This window comes from Triturus cristatus, chromosome 6 (genome assembly GCF_964204655.1).
Source record: "Triturus cristatus chromosome 6, aTriCri1.1, whole genome shotgun sequence".
NCBI lineage: Eukaryota > Metazoa > Chordata > Amphibia > Caudata > Salamandridae > Triturus > Triturus cristatus.
Window position 1 is genome coordinate 1,807,991,936 of NC_140589.1, and position 20,446 is coordinate 1,808,012,381.

The 20,446-nt window shown below is 52.3% G+C and overlaps 1 protein-coding gene across 1 annotated transcript in view; it reads left to right on the forward strand.

Annotated features, from left to right (window-relative positions):
- The first annotated feature begins 17,568 nt into the window (after window positions 1-17,568).
- The window catches only part of LOC146822052 (uncharacterized), a 49,591-nt gene continuing 46,713 nt past the window's right edge, over window positions 17,569-20,446 (forward strand). The window contains exon 1 of the mRNA XM_085613169.1: window positions 17,569-17,719. Within this exon, the coding sequence (XP_085469295.1) occupies window positions 17,668-17,719 (52 nt within the window). The 5' untranslated portion in view covers window positions 17,569-17,667. The remainder of the gene's footprint in view (window positions 17,720-20,446) is intronic.

Consider the following 20,446-nt stretch of genomic DNA (forward strand, 5'->3'; position numbering starts at 1 on the left):
CCGCGTGGAACGCGAGATTCAAACCCACACTTGTCTCACATCTGGAACCGCCCGACATACGACCGGTCACCTACACGGGGGAACCCATTCCAATGGTAGGATTCAGGAGACTGCTGTTCCAGTTCAAAGAACGCAGAGCCCAGTGCAAACTATACGTCGCGGAGAAGGGACCATCAGTCCTCGGGTGGATGGACCAAGGAGAGTTGGGCATACAACTGAATCCGGGAGGAGACACCCAAGTGCTAGTGACGTTAGACGGAGAATGGTCGACGGCAGCGAGATGGCGGTGCGAACACCCAAAAATATTTGGCGGCAAGATCGGTAAACTAGAGAAATTTACCCACAGAATCGTTCTCAAGGAGAACGTCAGCCCCGTTACACACAAAGTAAGAAACATACCGATCGCTGTGAGAGAGGCAGTGCAACAGGAGCTACACAGACTGGAGGAAGAAGGAATCATTGAACCGATCGACAGCGCAGAATGGTTGGCGCCACTGGTGGTGGCCATGAAACCGTCAGGCAAGGTGCGCTTATGTGTGGACCTCCGAGAACTCAACAAATGCATCGTGGTAGAAAATTCCCGTTACCACGCATAGAGGAAATGCTGGCCCGCACGAAAGGCGTGAAATGGTTCTCCACCATCGACCTAAAATCGGCGTACCACCAGGTAGTTCTGCACCCCACGAGCAAGAAACTGACGTCATTCATAACTCCGTTTGGATGCTATCAGTTCTGCCGCATGCCCTTTGGACTAGCATCAGCAGCGGCAGTTTTCCAAAAGCTAATGGCCCGCCTATTCAAGGGTATAGAGGGGGTGCAATACTTCCAAGATGATATCCTAGTAATGGGGAAGGAGCTAGAAGACCACAATGAGAAGCTGGAAGCGGTATTAAAGATCTTGGAGGAAAACGGACTGACGGCAGAGTGGGAGAAATGTCATTTCGGAATGACATCAGTCACATACCTGGGGCATGAAATTGGAGAACACGGGATAACACCGAAGAAAGGGAATGTGAAGGCTATCTGTGACGTGCCCCCGCCTACCTCCAAAGAAGAAGTAAGGTCCTTTCTAGGGATGGCGGAATACTATAGTAAGTTTGTCCACCACTTCGCCACGAAAACACACAACATGAGACAACTCACGAGGGACAAGACGGTGTTTGCATGGACGGAAGAGGGGCAAAAAGAGTTTGACACGGTGAAACGGGAATTCAGCCAGGCGATCCCGCTGCATGGATACGATCCCCTGGGAGATCGATATTGATGACAGACGCAAGCGAAAAAGGGTTAGGAGCGGTGCTCCTGCAAGAGAGACAAGGAGGCGCGACGGAGACGATCAGCTTCGCGTCCAGGACACTGACGACCTCGGAACAAAAGTTCAGTGTGATCGAGAAAGAAATGTTGGCCGTGGTATGGGCCATGGGAAAGTATCGCCAGTTCCTGTGGGGCACGCGATTTCAAGTGAAAACGGACCACAAACCCCTAGTGAAGGTCTTGAGGTCAAGTGGTCATGCCAGCGCAACACCCCGGATAGCGAAGATGACGCTAAAACTCTTGGAGTATCGGTACGACGTGGACTACATACCTGGCTCAAGAAACAAGATAGCGGATTATCTCAGCAGGGCGTCAGCAATGGAAAGCGCCACCAGCGGCACCGATGAAGAAGACGAGATGGTAGCCCTGACAGATGATCCGGAAAGGGCCATTGGTAGACAGGAGTGGAAGGATGCGTATGCAGCTGATAGAGACCTGGAAGAAATCAAGAAGTACATCGTACGAGGGTGGCCGGAGAGGAGACAACAGAAGCCCAAGGTTCGACAGTTCTACGAGGTTAGAGAGGAGCTGTCGGTGGGGAACGACGGTGTGTTTGTATACAGAGGAAATAGAGTGGTTCCACCTGAGAACATAATACCGGATCTGTTGTCTGGAATCGTGAAGACGAAAGCCAGAACCAAACAAACGTATTGGTGGCCGGGGATGGATCTGCAGGTGGAGAGGCACGTGAGAGACTGCGTGCAGTGCCAAGGAGCTGACAAAATACTAAAACCGATAAGGCCAGCTCTAGGAAAGTTCACGAATCCCAGTAACCCGTGGGAAGAAGTGGCAGTGGACATCTTGGGACCTGTACTTGACCATCAGGGGATACCCAAATACCTATGCGTGTTAGTGGACAAATACTCAAAGTGGCCAGAGGTACACATCCAAGAGGAAATGGACACTGACACAATACTGCATTTTCTCAAGACGGTATTCCTCAGGGAGGGCATCCCCAGAACCATAATCAGTGACAATGGTCCCCAATTTACCTCGGACAAATGGTCCAGATTTGCGGGAAGGAATGGCATTCTACTCAGACACACGTCGATATATCACCCGGCCAGTAATGAACAAGTAGAAAGGTTCAACAGGGTGCTTATGGGCTGCATACAGGCTGCCATCACTAGGGGCAAAGACTGGGAAAAAGAAGTACAAAGTACGGTCTGGGCATATCACATCACCCCCACCAGCACGGGGTACAGCCCCTTCCAAATCCAACGAGGAAGGCAACCCTTCACCAGAGACAATGTTGCTTGGAAAGAGAAAACCATCACCAGCAAGTGGTCTCCAGCGGTGGTACAACACAACCTGGAGAAGGCACAGCATATTTACACTGAATACTACAACCGCAACAAAAAGGTGAAGGAGACAGCGTTAGAAAAAGGGGAGTGGGTCAGAGTGAAGCTGGCTGTTCTAAAGCGAAAGGGAGAAAGCAAATACTCCCCACCCCTAAGAGTGGAAGAAGTGTATGACCGAGCAGCGTTGCTCAGCGATGGAAACGTGTGGTCCCAAGACCATATGGCCAAATGCAACAAAATCTTACAATGGCCCCGGGAGGACATGGAAGGGGCAACACCACCAGAAGAGGTGACAAGGGAAGCAGGAGCTCCAAAGGGAGAGTGCGGAGAGAACATTCATGAAGAGCAAAACTGTGAGAGAAAGGTACACGAAGGACCGGCCACGGAGGAAAGGACCCGGGAAGGGGGTGAGAATGGAGAGAGAGAAGGTCATGGCACTCCGGAAGGAAGAAGGGGAAGCCCTGTCGCAGAAGGAGGGCAAGAAGGACATACTACCCCAGTAAGACACACCCGGGTTGGGCGAGCGGTGGTGAGACCGTCCAAGTTTAGAGACTATGAAATGGACTAACCACCCAGTCAGGTACATTGTGTTGTGTGGTATAAAAGGGGGAGATATGTAGTGTCGCGGTCTAGTTGACGCGCACTACGTAATGACGGAAATGCGTGTAGCGGCCATATTGGACACTACTGCGCATGCGTGAGTTAGCGCGACGCGAGAGAAGCGATCGGAGCCTGTTGCCCGGCGCTCTCTCGGATGTGTGCTACCTAATGCTGCAATAAAGGTACTTACACACCAGTCCTGCCTCCAGCATATCATTGAGGGTACCCAGTAACATTACAGCACTAAGGCGGCCGCCCTCTTATGGGGTCTCCTGCGTGGACCCCGGGCAGCCGGCAGGAACAACATCCTTCCCTCCTTCCCAAGTAGTCCAGGCCAACCTCTAATGTTGTGTCGGCAGCGTGGTATTTACTGGAGGAAGGAGGGGGAGGGAAGTTTTTATTTGTGGACAAAAAGCATGCGGTATGGGTGTCCAGTGAGGCAGGAGTACCTCAGTGTTGTAATGAAGGGAAGCGAGGGAAGGACGGTGACGTAATCACGCTTTCAGATCTTGTTGCTCTGCGGTAAACACTACTTTCCCGCCCCCAGCCCTGCCTGCCCTGCGTAGGCTTTGATCCTTCGCTGTTGGTTTTAGCTTTCAGCCTCTCTCCGGCACCTCCATCTTTTTCCAGGAGCAAAATGATTAGGTGAATGTTTCGCTTAAATAGTACTTTTTATAATAATAACAACTCCTGCAGTGGCCGGTGCTAGTCACGTGCACTGTGGGCAGGCGCCCGGTACCGCGGCCCGCGCTCAGGTCAGACAGCCCGCTTGCTTCCATGCGAGGTACCCCCTCCCTCATCCAATCACATCACACATGTATTTTTAGTGTCCTGAGCTTTCTGGACCAAGGGCGTGGAAGGGCTGGGGGTGCAGCGGTGGGGGGGAAAGGAAACAGTGGGCGGGGAAGTGGGCAGCAGCAAAGCCACACATTGTGTTGGCTCACATCTGCAGGGGCGGGGCATCACCTTTCCTAAAACCCTTACCCTGAAGCCTGGTCTACCCTTCCTGTTTTGAGTTGCTAGGCAACAAAACCCCCTCTTTGTTCCCAAAACCACTCGGCATTTATCTGGTGGGGAGAGGAGGGAGCAGCCTGATTAGATTAGCAAGGCAGTGGTTAGTAAAGCGCATTCCCCTGGGCCTTGAAGCGCTGGATCAGACTGCAAGGTCAGGTACAGACGGGGATGTAATCCATTAGAGTTCCTCGAGGCCCACGGAAGCCCGCCCCTCCTACCCCCTACCCCCTCCCTCCCTCTCCTGGGCCTCTGAGTGATTCCCAGAAGCCGAGTGAGTCATTTCATTCTGCGCCCACAGGCCTTCGGATGTTCAGCCCTCCTTGGATGTTTGAGCCCTGCCCTGGTTTCTTCTTAAATCTGTTCCCTGGTCACGCTGCACACTAGCTGTGGTTTCATGGCAGTTTGGACATGAGGTAGTGCGGCCACAGCAGGACGCTTGCACTAGAACACGTGTGTGCACTGCTCCCATCCATGTGTATTAGTCTTTGCACTGCTAGCGGTCATACGGAACCAGCCGGTGTTGTGTGCGTTCACAAGGACGGAGACAACATTTTTACCTTGTCACAGTTAAAATGTGTACTATGCGGTAGTCTGCCTCTTTCCTGTGACGCTTTCACCTGCTTTAACTGAGCACACGTGATTCGTGACACCCTGCCCCCTCGCAGAACAATAAACATCAGTCCATCCTTTCCAGTGGTCGAAGTAGGGGAAAACAAGCATTTGCAATGCAAACGGCCTCGCCTTTGGGACCTTATATGTATTTAGCTATGCCGCACATTGGCCTACTGCTCACTTCTCATAAGTGGAGGAGTTACGGCATGACGTCATGCCAGGTGAGTGTTGTAGGGTAAGGGAAATCCTTGCTTCTTACACCTCCCATGTGTCTGCTTTTTAAAACACAAAACTCCGAGCGCTGATGCGAGTGACGGGGCCCTATTGAATAGCGCACACTTCAAATTGCCACTTTGCTTTTCGAAACTCAGAAGCAGCAACATTGTTGCGGTGTCACAGGGGCTTTAAGTGGAAGCTTTTTCAATATTATAATTTAGCCATAGTTGCTGCTTGATTATCTTATGCAACTAACAACCATAGACAAAGCCAATAGTCCTGACTTGTTGTAGATAGATATGATGTTACTTGTTGTATCATATGTCTGGATGCAATGAAAGAAACAGCAAAATAAAAGTCGGGCGGCACACTATGCTAAGTGCATATTTTTAGCTTAGAGTGACCACCCCCTACAGTTTTTTCATCCCACTTAAAGCCCTGTGCACCTCTATACAGTTCATAGAAAAAAGTGACGGTGACCCCCAGGTCCAGCAGCGCGGCCTCCAAGTGACTGCTTTTGGGGCAGGGCTGGGGCAGAGAGCCATGGCATGCAGCCAGCTCTGAGTCATGCACGGCCGTGTGGCAGGGCGACTCCGACTGGGACGGAGGGAGCAGGACGTGCGCTGCGCTTGAGAAGAGCCCTTGGCCCGGGAGGTCGGCGCAGTCTTTAACTGCTCCCGGTGATGATCTTTCAGAGGGCGCTTCGAGCCTTAAATATGTTAAATTCTCCGGGCACCCCGGGTCGCACTGACTACAGTGCAGCCGCACCCGCGACAGACTGTGTACAGTACTCACACATTCGGTGTCCCTGCTGGTGCTGTGCTGTGATCAGCTCTGTGTGTTATTGAGCCCACGTCTGCAAATCTGTGTTTTAAGGCTGATCATAGTCCCATTATGGCACCAGGCCCCACCCTTACCACAACAGAGTATGCATGCATAAATAAATACACAACACAACTTTTGTTTAAGAGTGTCCGCGTGTCCGGCGCAAAGAGGACGCCAAGATGGCCAGGGGAGGCATAAATACCTCCCCCTCCTCTTTGTGCCGGAAGTGCGTATCTGGCCAGGGGACTCCTCCTATAGTCCCCCGTATTAGTGGGGGTCGGGGAGTGCCAAATGCGACTAAGGGTGGCCGCCCGCATAGGGTGGCCCCCTGCGGGGGCCGCGGGCAGCCGCATTTTAGCAGCTGAGTTCAGCTTCAGCCCGACTCGTCGCTGCCTGTGCTCGTGAAGGGGAGCAGCACTGCTGGTGTTGCAAAGGATGCAATTGGCTGTGCTCTGCCCTTGCTCCTGGGCCCCAGAAACTCCTCACACCAGACATGTCACATGTGTGAGCCCGATGGTGGTTTATTAAATAGATTGTTAACACTGAAATGTGTCAACACCTTGCGAGTAAGCCTACCCTCACCTCGCACAATGCACAGTGGATCTGGCCTGGCATGGGTGCACACTCACAAGTGCAGGACAAGCAGAGAGAAAATGTGCTGGAGCCAGCTGGAATAAAACAGAGGGAAGGACGGTGGGATGAGAGAGGAGAACAATGTGTGCGATTAATAGTAGTACAAGACATCTGCCTCATTGCTGCCCTTTGGCTCCGGATTCCTTGGCAGAAAAAAATAATCCATGCTAAAGCTAATTAAGTTGTGGTAATTGGTCCAGAGGAAGCTAGAGTAATGTAGCTGCCGTGGATTGTGTAAACCTGTAATAAGACTCAATGACTTGCATTTTTTCCGAACCAAAGACCCCACTCGAGGGCACAAAAGGCATTTTTACTGGGCAGCACAGAAACACCCGATCAGCTGCTGCTTCCTCGCAAAAACAAAGTTTTCTTCAGTCACGTAAATGAAGATGCCCAATTAATGACTCGGTCTGGAACGCAATATCCTGCTACCACCTTAATTGAGATGGGGCCTCCATCCCCCACATGGCAGCCGCAGCTCTACTGCGTTTCGCGAGGTCGAGGAGTTAAAGCCCTCAAACCTTGCTGTTTAGAGGACACACTGATGGGATAATGGTGTTGAGCAATGCTCCACCAGGTGCAAATGGGACCGCTTATGTCATGGAGGGCTTATTTACAAGCTGCATGAAAAGCAATTTATACAACAAGACCATGGCCCAATAACCACAGGAAATGGTACCATAAAGCATGGGAAATTCACACAAGTCTCTGGCAATGCTTTCAAACCCCTCCCCATGCCAATGGAGTACTAACCTGACGTTTTCGCCTTGATCCGAGTCCCGCACTTCCTTCTGGTCCACATTAAGGAGCAGGGTATGAGTGTCCGTATGCGATTAAATACTCGCGGCGCCCCAGTGTTTAAGCTGGAATTGAGGTCTTATAATGAAAGTTAAAAAACATCAAAGAAAGATTCTTATTGCAAGTGTGGCGTCCATTATGTAACAGTGTGTGTGCACGTAGCTGTGTTTATTTGTTGGTGTGACTCCCCCCTCCCCTCTTCAGTCCCTGGGGGGTTTATTGCTCCGGCCAGACAGTGACGGCCCCTCAGACGGCCATTGTTGGGGGTGGAGGAGGTGATTTACTGCTGCAGAATCACGGGCGACTCTTCTTTACCAGCCTGGAATAAAGGCAGGGTGACATCTACCGCAGTATATCACTGCTGCAACGAGTGATAATGGTTCGGATATCACTCTTCCTGACAGGGGGCAGCCCGAGTATTGTGTGGGGGGTGCAGGGTACAGGCATGGGGGCAAGGAACAACAGAGCGCGCACTGAGTGCGAATGCCTCCACGAGACAGTGGCCGGGGGTGTTTGTGCATCACCGTAAGAAGGAAACTGCCCCAGCGGGTCCAGGATGGCAATGATGGGGGCTGGGCACTTAGTGAGAGGCAGACTCAGTGAAAGGCAAGAGTCACCGATTTACGTGCAGACCCTTTGGGGTTGTTACGGCTTTTTGCCCATGCTGAATAGTATTTTTCTTCTTTGTTTTCTAGAGTTTTTATAAAGCGCTATTGCTGTTTCCTCTGCACTGCAAGGACTCTATGTGAAGCCTCGGCCCCGGCAGAGTACGTATCGCGCTTGGTCACACGGACCACAGCCTCACTGACGGTGCTTAGGACAAGGAAGGAGTGGCGTGGTTAGCTCGGTGAGGATATTACAGAACAGCAGTGACGATACTGCTGTTGGACATGTGCGTGCTGCGGGCGGAACGGGTCGGATTTTTACAACTAGCGCAGCATTGCTCCTGCATAGCACAGTACTGGGATCCAGTGCACGGTGTCATTGCAGACATTACGGCAAGTGTGCTACCACGACTGCCAAAAGTGTCAGTTCTCAGCTATGCCACCCAACCTTTCCCAATCTGTTGTTAGTCCCTTGCCTGAGGCTATGACTGTCTTTGAAAGCCAGGGTAGCGTTGTACCAAGTGCGTTGTACTCTCCCTGATGAAGCCTCCGCGTCTCCTCCCGCTCTGGTGCTGGCGCCCTGGAAGTCACCTGCTGAGGCGTCCACTCGGTTCTCCTGACGTCCTCCTGTCAAACTCTGGCAAACGTCCGGCGACCTCCATTGTCCAACGGCAAATCAGTGCCGTTTTTTCCAATTGACTGTGGGAGGCAGAGACAGCACAAGCAGCGACCGGGAAAATGCTGGGAGAAGATAATGAGCATTTGCCCTGCCGCTGCTTGTGCTGTCTCTGCCTCCCACAGTCAATTGGAAAAAACGGCACTGATTTGTCACGCATGCGTACGATGTAAGGCATCACGCGCATGTGAAACAAAGAGTGCAATTTGGGCCACCAATCAGAAAACAAACAAGCACTGAAAATGCAACGGGACTCGTATTTACAGGAGCCCTGTTGCATTTGAAATAGAAGTGCCGGCATTAAAGAAGGCACGAATGGGAGGGGGTGGGCGTTTGGTTGTGGTGAAAAAAATTACGGACTGCGAGAGGGAAGGGTTAGAGGCAGGGGAACAAAACGTTTTTTACAGTAAAGGGGCTGATAGCCTCGGAAGAATAATAATGACGACATGGCTGTCAGGAGGCGGGACTAAGAAGGTAAAAACCAATCAGAATGCTCAATTTATAATGGAAGCCAATGAAACTTATAGATGGAAAGTGGGCAGAGCTTCCTCCAGCTATAGTGTATACTGCATGCCTCGCAAAGCGATGGCAGCGCTTTCGCGCTGCTTCACTAGGCGAGACCTAAAAAGTAGAGAAACTGTGGGCGGAGATACAGAGGGCAGAAATAACCTGATGATTGGATCAGTGGGCGGAGTTAGAGGTGTGGCCAGGATTGGGAAAACATCCCAATCTTTAGTATTTGTTTGGCATTTCACTGACCAGTTACAGCTTATTATGTTATGTAATTCAACCAATGGATACACATGATTATTTAACGATTAATATGAGTTGACATTAAAATAAATTCACAAAGTGGGATACGTTTCTAATCACAGAATGTCCCAAATATTCTTAAAATTGGAAGCACAAGCCATTTGTTTCCGAGCCATGGATTTTCTGTAGTCAGCAATATACATAGAGACAATCAATTTTACGTCTGTAAATCACTGTCTAGGAAATGGTACATAAGACAAAGGACTACAAGGTGTAGGAGTCACATGACAACCATATTAGTAGGCAGTATAGTTTAATAGTGATTGATCTGGAGAAACACAAACTCAGAATTTAAAACTTAATACCATGTTTGGGGGTTCACTTTAATAATCATTATTGATTTCTATCCAAATTAACCCTTTTTGCAACATTAGGATAATCAAAGGCTTAGGGAAAAAACCCATAAAGCTCTAGTTTATACCTTGCAGTTTGTATGCAGCTCTAAGATGAAAGTTAATAGCTCACTGTTCTTTGTTAGGATTTTAACTTATAAACTGCAAGTAGCAAAAGGATCTCACTGACAAAAGCAATAACCCACTGACCTATTTACAATATGTGCACTTTGTGATGGGCATGGTACATTTTCTTTGCAGCAGGCACATTAACCCTCTGCGCTATCTTTCCATGAGTCAAACCTTCCACTAGACAAAACTCTGATCTCGCTCTAGGAAGAAGTTTATTCACCGGAGTTATCATGACATTTTTATTATTGCCGAAAATTGCTGTAGGCCAGGAAGGAGGCAGCAAGTGCTTTTAAACCCATAATTTACAACGCCCCCACTCAAAGTCAGCACCCGTTGCGGTCACACCAGTCGCACTGCCCTAGAGCCAGCTCTTCTCAGGGGTCCTGTGACCTCAGTGACAGAGTCACTGTTGCTCTAGGGTCTGCTACTTCATAGGCCTGCCTGCAAGACTGGAGGTGAACTTCAGCATAGATTGTGGTGGACAGGCCTTCAAGGTTAACCCACACTTGCCACTGCTAGGGTCCACCTGCTGGTGTTAAGACACCAGGGCTTTTCCGGATTTGCGGGGCCTTCTAAGGTCTAGCATAGGAATGTGCTGCCTCAGGAGAATGGTCTGGGGGACTGGTCATAAAGGCTGAAAACCTGGTTCCCCAGTTCTAAATTCGGCAGCTCTGTCCCCAGTGCTACATCCGCTCCCTCACTGAACACCATCCGCCCCACTGAGAGAAATTCACACTGCCTTCAACTACAATCCAATTTGACCTGCTATAAACAACTGGATGCGACTCAATTCAAATTACACACTAGGCAAGAGCAATATGCTCCCTAAAGGAAAAAATAACAACATCCTGGAAAAAGCAAACACTCATAGGGAATGAAAGAGTAAATAAAGCATGTGAAATGTAAGCAGAAACAACATGGTGAACTTAACGCTTTTACACTCACTATTCAGAAATCAGTGAGTGCTTCTGCCTGAAAACTACAGGGCCGAGAAAGGACCTGTTTCAATGTTCACTGCTTATATGCTTACAAAACGTAAGCTGTATGGTTTAAAAAGATCACATTTGTGAACACAAAGCCGCCCTACACATTTTGTTTTCCAATCCACCCATCAACCAGGTATTGCATTACCTCCAGGTTTGGCGCACTTCCCTACGGGGGAAAAACAGCGCTTCACTGGCAAACTCAGTAAAGTGACGCTAATGTTTTTGGGGTTTGAATAAAACCGATCTGGCCACTTTAAGAACACTCCGTCTTGCTTTATTTAGTTATTGATTTTTCATATTTTGAACCTTTTATTTCCGTGGCTGCACTTTGGAAGCATTTCCAGCAAAAGTGTTTTTCTTTCTTGCATCCATTTCGCAGGGGAACAAATGAACGACAGGAAGAAAGAGAGTGAGAACCATTTCTTGAGTCACGGTTTTCGGTAAGTGAGGAGGAGCTAGACACAGAGAGTGTATAAGAGTAAGAAAGAGAGGGGGGGAGCAGCTGCCAGCGGTAGAGCAGAAGCGGACACCTTTCTTGTCTTGTCTGGGCAGGAAGCAAAGGACAGAGACCTCTTCCTTCTCTGCTCCCCGCCCGTCCCAGAACAGCCACAAATTACGAGCCTTCTCTGCAGGACTTGGATGTTTCTTATGTCCAGGGACGCATGTTCAAAATAAAAAAGTAGGGGAACGGAATCTATAGAATTAAAGAAGTAGGGGCACGCCGTGCCCTGCCGTTCCCGCCCACTTCGACCACTGATCCTTTCACTCATACATCCTTTCACTCATCCATCCATTCACTCATCCATCCATCCATCCTGTCTTTCACTCGGGGCTTTTGGTGGGCTGGGTCTTGCCGGTCCTGAGCACCGGCAGTTCTAACAAGCATTGGCATAGCCAATAGGTCTCGCCTTTGGGACCTTATAAGTGTTTAGCCATGCAACAGTTGATGCTGTTGTACCAATGATATTGTGCTGCATATCTAAATACTTATAAGGTCCCAAAGGCGAGACCTATTGGCTATACCAATGTTTGTTAATGAATAGAGGTCCATCTATTCTGCCAGCTTGCTCAGACAGGAGTTCAAGGCTTCCAAGTTGTGGTACTGTGCAGACGACAAGGAGATGATTTGTGTGTCATCTGCGTAAGAAAATAATGTGCGCCCTCAACTTTCCACCAAGTCCGCCAGTGGACGCACATAGATATTAAAAAGTTGTGGACTTAGGGAGGAATCTTGAAGAACTCTTGAACTAAGATCATGCCGCTCCAAAGAATCCGTGACAGACATCACCTGGAAAGACCAACCGAGGAAGGATGTCAACCAGGCACGGGCCGTGCCCTGTATGCCTAACTTGACCAACCTCTCGAAGAGAAGCATGGGATACGGTATCAAGAAGAGTCAGGTGGCCCTCTCGCCCTCCTCTGGGAGCCTGTGTCAGATGCTCTGTGACTCTTAGGGGGGCGGATTCAATGCTGTGTCCCATCCTGAACCCCACCTGAGAGGGATGGAAATACTCTTGAGACTATCCATTTGAGAGCTGTCTGTTGACATGCTTTTCCATTACTTTCGCCATCATGAGGAGCATTGAGACTGGTCTGTAATTAGAGAAATTTTTAGGGTCCAGATTATCTTTCTTCGAGAGGGGCAGAACCATGCTGGCAGCATCTTTCCCTTTGTAAGGGAGATGGTCAAAAGTCCTATTAGAACTTACAAAAATATCTGGCTCTAGGGCACTTCCCTTGAATGGCGGGAGAGGGTCTACATAATGACGTCAGTCATTCCAAGAAGACCAGCACATCCAGAGCATCCCAGCCATTCAGTTGTGGCCGAGCTGGTACCGAGCTCAGTTCGGTCTGCTCCTTGCTCTCCAGCGGGCCATCGCATGATGCACAGAGCCAGGAGGGGAGGTGACTGACAGGGCGTTCTCGTTCCTATTGTTTCCAGTATTATAGAGCGTAAACTCGGCCCGAGGACTTTGAGGCGCTGTACACGAGGACCAATTACATTAGAACAGGTCCTTTGTTTTTAGGCATGGGGAAGTTTAAGTGAGTCCGAGGCCTTGTATCTGGCTCCCCAGTTCCATCAAACTACTCCATGGGCTGCTAAGCCCAGGGGAGGGAGTTGCATCCTCAGGGCTTCACAGCCCTAGTGTAGCGCTGCGAGGCCAGGGAGAGAGGGTCCCCAGCCCTGGGCCTCGCAGCGCTACACTAGGGCTGCAAGGCCCAGGGAAGGGGGTACACATCTGGACCTTGTAACGTGATCCCGCGCTGAATGATTGAAAGGGTGGGTGTTAGGATGAATGAGTGAACGAATGGATGGATGGATGAGTGAAATGGAGGGCGGACGGATGGTGCATGACTGAAAGGGTGGCTGAATGGATGAGTTAAAAGTTGGATGAATAAGTGAGTGGAAGAATGAGTGAAGGGGTGCATGGATGGGTCGATGGATTAGTGGAAGGAAAGATGACAGAGAAAGGGTAGATAGATGGATGAATGAGTGAAAAGGAAGGTGGATTAAGTGAAAGGGTAGATGGAGGGAGTGAAAGGGTGGAAGATGAGTGAGCGAAAGTATGGATGGATGAGTGGATGTGCCCCCACAGCCGGTCGCTCCCCTCCCTCTGCTCTGCCGCCGCCTGCCTGCTGCTTCCTGGCGCCTGCCTGCTGCTGACGACGCTTACCTCATTTTCACCGCCGCTGCCCTCCGCCTTCCTGTAAGTGCCGCCTCCTGCTCCCTGCCTGCTGCTGCCCCCATTTTCTGCCTGCTCTCCGCCGCCGCTGCCCCGGTGAAGTTTTCTTTTCTTTTCTTTTCTCGCCGCTGCCCCCGCTGTCCCGCCTCCCCTCCTTGCCCATTGGCCACCCCGCTCCCGCCTCCCAGCTGCTCCTCCCTCCCGGCTCCTTACTTATGACGCCCCCTGAGCGACCGCGCAGCGGGAGCGCCGAAGGAAGCCAAAGGTAAGCCCGTCTGCGCCCATCCGCACCTGGACCGTGCCCAGCGCCAGACCCCCTGGCCCCCGCGCCCGCCAGCTCCCCCGCAGGACATACGATGAGGCCACACTCAACGCACTCAACACCGGCCGAACCCCCGGATGCTACCGAGCATCCCCGCGACGCACCCATGGACCCTTCGTCTGCCGATCCTGCAACTTCTCCTGCCTCCGAACCTGCACCGCGCCCACCAAGACGGACAGCAGCAACCACCTCAAGTGCATCCTGCTCAACACCCGCTCCGTCCACAGACACGCCGTGGAACTCTGGAACCTCCTCGACACCGCATCTCCAGACGTCGCCTTCCTCACGGAAACCTGGATGAACGCCTCCTCAGCCCCCGACATCGCCATCGCCATCCCGGACGGCTACAAGATCATCAGGAAGGACTGCGTCAACCAGACCGGAGGAGGTATCGCCATCGTACACAAAAGCACCATTCGCATCTCGACTGACTCCATCGACGCATTCAACGCCGCCGAGCACCTGCACTTCCAGATTCACACCGACCCCAAGACTACTCTCAGAGGCACCCTCATCTACAGACCCCCGGGACCACGCACACAATTCTGCGAAGACATCACGGACTTCATCAGCCCACACGCCCTCCCCTCCACCGACTACATCCTCCTCGGGGACCTCAACTTCCACCTGGAGAACAACAAGGACCGCAACACTACCGCCCTGCTCGACAACCTCGCCAACCTCGGACTCCAGCAACTGGTCAACACCCCCACCCACTACGCCAGCCACACGCTTGATCCAGTCTTCTCATCCAGCAAGCACATCACCTACAGCCACTCCACCGGACTTCACTGGACTGACCACAGCTGCGTCCACTTCAGCTTCAGAAAGAACACAACCCACCACCACCCGAAGCAGGCTCCCCACAGAAACTGGAGCAAGATCACCGCCGACCAGCTAACTACCTCCCTCAGCCAGAACCCACCTGTCAGCACAACGGACCCCAACTCAGCAGCCCGCAACCTCACGCAATGGCTGACCACCTGTGCCGACGACCTCGCCCCACTGAAGAACCCACTCACCAGGCCCAGAAGCAAGAAGGCCCCCTGGTTCACCAACGAACTCAAGGACTCCAAGAAGGCCTGCCGCACCCTCGAGAAGGCCTGGCTCCTCGACAAGACCGCCAACAACATGACCACCCTCAAACACGCCACCCGCAGACACCACCAGCTCATCCACTCCACCAAGAAGAAATCTCTGAAGGAACGACTGGACAACAACGCCCATGACAGCAAGGAACTCTTCAACATCGTCAAGGAGTTCTCCAACCCCAGCACCGGAAACAACGACATCACTCCTTCACAGGACCTCTGCGACTCCCTCGCCTCGTACTTCCACCGCAAGATTGCCGACATCCACAACAGTTTCGGCGCACCACCCCCGCACCCATCGGTGGGACCGACGCACCTCGCCGCCGACCTCCAGACATGGACCGAAGTGACCACCGAAGACACGGCCCGCACGATGAACACCATTCACTCCGTATCTCCGACCGTCCCATGCCCCCACCATGTCTTCAACAAGGCAGACTCCACCATCGCACCCCACCTCCGGGACATCAACACCTCCTTCGACACAGCCACCTTCCCGGAGAGCTGGAAGCATGCCGAGCTCAGCGCCCTGCTGAAAAAACCAACAGCGGACCCGACCGACCTCAAGAACTTCCACCCCATCTCGCTCCTTCCTTTCCCTGCCAAAGTCATCGAGAAAGTCGTCAACAAACAACTGACCGCCTTCCTCGAGACGAACGGATCCCTCGACCCATCGCAGTCCGGATTCAGAGCCAACCACAGCACCGAGACCGCCCTCATCGCAGCCACTGATGACATCCGAGCCCTGCTTGACAACGGAGAAACAGCGGCACTCATCCTCCTAGACCTCTCCGCAGCATTTGACACTGTCTGCCACCGCACCCTAGTCCAACGCCTCAACGACACCGGCATCCAGGGAAAGGCTCTGGAATGGATCACCTCATACCTCGCCGGCAGAACACAGAGTTCGTCTCCCCCCCTTCTGTTCTGAGGCCACCGAAGTCATCTGCGGCGTTCCGCAGGGATCGTCACTCAGCCCCACCCTCTTCAACGTCTACATGAAACCCCTCGCTGCCATCGCACGCCAACACAACCTCAACATCATCTCCTACGCCGACGACACCCAGCTCATCCTCTCCCTCACCAGAGACCCCGACACCGCCAGAGCCAGCCTACACGAAGGGATGAAGGACGTCGCCGAATGGATGAACATCAACCGCCTGAAACTGAACACAGACAAGACAGAAGTCCTCATCCTTGGACCATCACCCTCCGCATGGGACGACTCCTGGTGGCCCCCTGCCCTAGGCACCGCACCCAAGCCAACAGACCACGCACGCAACCTGGGCTTCATCCTGGACTCTTCCCTATCGATGACCAGACAAGTCAACGCCGTCTCCTCATCATGCTTCCACACCCTCCGCATGCTCCGCAAAATCTTCCGGTGGATCCCGACCGAAACCAGGAATACGGTCACCCAGGCCCTCGTCACCAGCCGACTAGACTACGGACACACCCTCTACGCCGGCACCACAGCCAAGCTTCAGAAAAGACTCCAACATATCCAGAACGCCTCCGCCCGACTCATCCTGGACGTCCCCCGACGCAGCCACATCTCGAGCCACCTGAGAGACCTACACTGGCTCCCCGTCAACAAGAGGATCACGTTCAGACTCCTCACCCACGCACACAAATCCCTCCACGACCTGGGCCCCGAGTACCTCAACGACCGCCTGACCTTCTACACGCCCACCCGCCAGCTACGATCCGCGCACCTCGCCGCCGTACCTCGCATCCAGAGAGCCACCACTGGAGGAAGATCCTTCTCCTACCTGGCGGCCAAGACATGGAACTCCCTGCCCATCCACCTGCGGCTGACCCAGGACCACCTCGCCTTCAGGAACCCGCTCAAGACCTGGCTGTTCGAACAGTAGCAGACCCCCTCCCCCAAGCGCCTTGAGACCCTCCCGGGTGAGTAGCGCGCGGTACAAATTTCATGATTGATTGATTGATTGATGGGTGATTGAAAGAATGGATGACTGGGGATGAGTGAAAGGGTGGATGGATAAGTGGAATGATGGATGAATGGGTGGGTTTGGAGATGGATGGATGGATATAGGTGCCCGCCTCACCCCCTATTCAATAGTCCGGGACTATTAGTCCCATTGCAAACCCACCCAATGCCCCACGCGCAAACGTTTTAGGTTGTAGCCCGTCCCACAGCTGTATGATACCCATGACTGTAGCGCAATTAAAAAACACGGCTTCAATACATAAGAGAAGCACTAATAACGAATACATAATAAATATTCAAAAAATAACTCACGTTTAACGAAAATGTAAAAACATCAAGAGAGTTGAAAATCCTGCGATCGCGAGCGAATAAACCACGTTTAAACAGATGGAGTCAAACAAGAAAACGATTACATTGATAACGGTTTAAAAATATGCACAAACGTGGACATCAACAGATAATGGATAAAACAAAATCGGCAAGCGAGCGCAGCACCCCAAATAGCGAAACAGCTGCATGACATAAAGTGAGGAACAAACGCAGAGCCCAGGGAGCCCTGGACCCGTGAATTAATAAACCGCACACCCCGTCACGGAATCAATCACCGGCACGCAAAGGAGAGGGGGAGGGGTCCCATCGGGCGGGTAGGCACCAGCTGAGGGCCGGTTTATAAGCAGGACCGGCCCCACCCCTTTTCATTGTTACCCGTCCTTCTTCTGCCTCCGCTTGTACAAGGTCCTCTGTCCAGCTCCTAGAAGCATGAAGGCTTTCGTCAGCGTCGCGTGCCTCCTGCTCTGCAGCCTGGCCCTGGGTAAGGACGAGACTTAATAAAGCGCCTTTGCAGATGTAGCCCCTGTTGTAGGCGGTGTATACGTAAAGAAAGATCGCCCTCATCGCCAATGTAGGTAAATTCCGAACAACAGGGAGCATTTTTTTCCCTCTTTCTTTTGAGGAGTCGTGGGGATCGCCTCACTCTTTATATTTTATTTTTTATTTTTTCAGAGTGTTCTTACAGTAATCTTTCCTTTTTATACTACTGCCCTTTGCAGGCGGCGTTCCTGCACCGGACACCATGGGCAATTTAAGAATAAATAGCGGGTGGGATTTTTTTGTGCTGTATGCTGTCTTCCTTGCCTTCTAATCCGTTCTTAGATTCTGTTTAAGACGTCACGCGTTGGGAATTCATGCTTCGGGTACCCAAAACGGCAGAGTCCTCGCTCGGCGTCAGCGGGATAGCCTTTCCAGTCTGTATCTTTAGTTTGAAAATATGTTTGTATATAGCGCTGGCGACCCCCACCTGATCTCGCAGCACTGTGAATAATGACTCGTTAAAAAAAGTCACAGGGCTGGACCTGTGGCAAGGCAGGGCTTACTATGAGCCCCAAGTGTGTGGGTGAATCTGAGATGCCTTCACTATAGGGTGTGACTTACGTTTTGTTTTTATGAGGTCATTGATAGCGTTTCATTGTGACCCGCATTTAGGCGCTTGAGCAATCGGTGTTATTGGTGAAGGGGGATATTGGGGCAGAAACGGCTTGCTGCCGCGCTTCTCGGCACAGGTGGAGGTCCAGGAGAGCGCCATGTGAGACCCTGGGCGGATTCCTTTGTCTGCCTAAGGCGCTGCGAGAATGAAATGACTGGGACAGCAGTGTCTAGAATTCCCCCGTGGGTACGCATAATAACGCTCGATCACCCCGTAAATCACACCCCACCCCTGACCCGCCAGGCCCTCCTTGCACAGCGCCTCCAGCAAGACGATGCAATGAACACGTTATTTCTGAAGCGAATGTGCCTTCTGTCCGACAGGCCACCTCGCGGCTCACCCGGCTTGTAAATGACAGGAGATTGCAGCTGTTTCCCGCTCTGTTTTTTGTGTGTTTGGGGACCGTGAACGTTATCTACTGGGAAGAACATTTCCAAAGTGCCGTGCATCTAGAAACTTATTTTTGAAATTTTTAGAGGCGCGCGAAGTGATTCCGTGGCGGATTCGGGGTTTACCATATAATTATGCATTTGCTGCTCAGATCTGATGTGTGGATTTTAACATATTACCTTTCTAGCTCAAAGCAAAAACATGCTCCCAGAATGTGCTACACTGCATAGGATCGATAATTCGGTTCTCTGCTGCCCCCCGGCGGCCCAGGCAGTGGTAAAGCCCGGCAGAAGTGGGGGTGGGAGGGGCCATCCTTGAAACGACGAACCCCACATTCCATAGGCAACTGTGAAATATCTTCCATATTAGACGGTGGCCTGCGAGCCTCTCTCGGCAGTGAGAGGTGCCGAGGGGTGAGTGTATGTGCAGTCGGAAGCAGCCACAACTCGGGGAGCGGTGTAGGAGCGGGCTAGGGTAGTGTCAGGCTGGACACATTCTAGTGTTCTCCCTGTTGTGTCCCACACTTTACACCCACCCACCACAGGCGTCACCGGTCATGTGACCCCTGGAAATAAAAGGGGCTGGGCGCACGTGTCCTAGGCCAGTTTTTAGTACCTGACTGCGCTATGGTCATTCGTCCAACATGCGGGCCTGAGGCCCGACACACCACAATGGTGACGAGGCGGGGCTGACCCTGTGTGCCTGTGGAAGGGGGATCCTAACGTTCCTCACAGATGACGATTAGCCTGCTTCAACCCTACCCGCACGACATGCCATCGGCGATATAAGTCGTGAGGTAAGGGGTGGATAGGTCCGCCAGAGCACCGCTGCAGCCTGCCTGATAGGGAGAATCGGATGCCGCGACAGCCTTCCCTGAGAAAGCAGGCACATCGCCCCGCAGTGAGGTTGGCACCCGAGAGCAAAAGGATATGGATACGCCCACATTAGATGGCAAGCTACCCGCCCGCATTGGTGTGATACGGTGCCCAGCATCTACAGTGTGAGTGGAAGCGAGACAGCTGCCACCCGCCAATGTGATGCACATCCTGCCGGCGAGGAAACCGAGGCTGCGATCGCCCGGTGCGAAGCCTGCACCTTCTGAGGCAAGTTGAAACGAAGCACCTGTGAGTGAACTCCAGGCTCAAGATGGCTCCTTCACTGCCAGCAAACTGTGGGAGGACGCCCCAGCAGTGCTAGTGTGTGTGCAGGAAGAAAGGAGAGCCGCCCATCCCTGCTGTGGCCCCCCCACCTTCATCGTGCTGTTCATGCATTCCGGAGGTGGGTGTGAGCCTGTGGCTGCTGGTGAGCATCGGGGCTCGGCGCCATGTGCCGCTGCGGAGCAGTTTCCAACTTCCACGGCTGATGGGGAGAGGTGTGGCATCCCGACAACTGGGGGGGGATTGGCCGCGCAACGACCTCCAGGCTGCATTGTCAGCCCAATGCGGCCTGCATTGAAGAGTGGGATGCCACGTTGTACAGGACAGACGTGCTGAGGGCCGTCGGAGAAGAATACTGCTGCGCGACGCTGCTGTTGCTGTTAGTGCTCTAGCGTCCGACGCTAGAGCGCGCAAGTAAAGGACGTTCTGCGTACGCCACAACGGTGGCGTACGCTGTTGTATAAATAAAGGGGGCGCGCCTTGCCGGGCTTTCACGCCGAGACAGTAT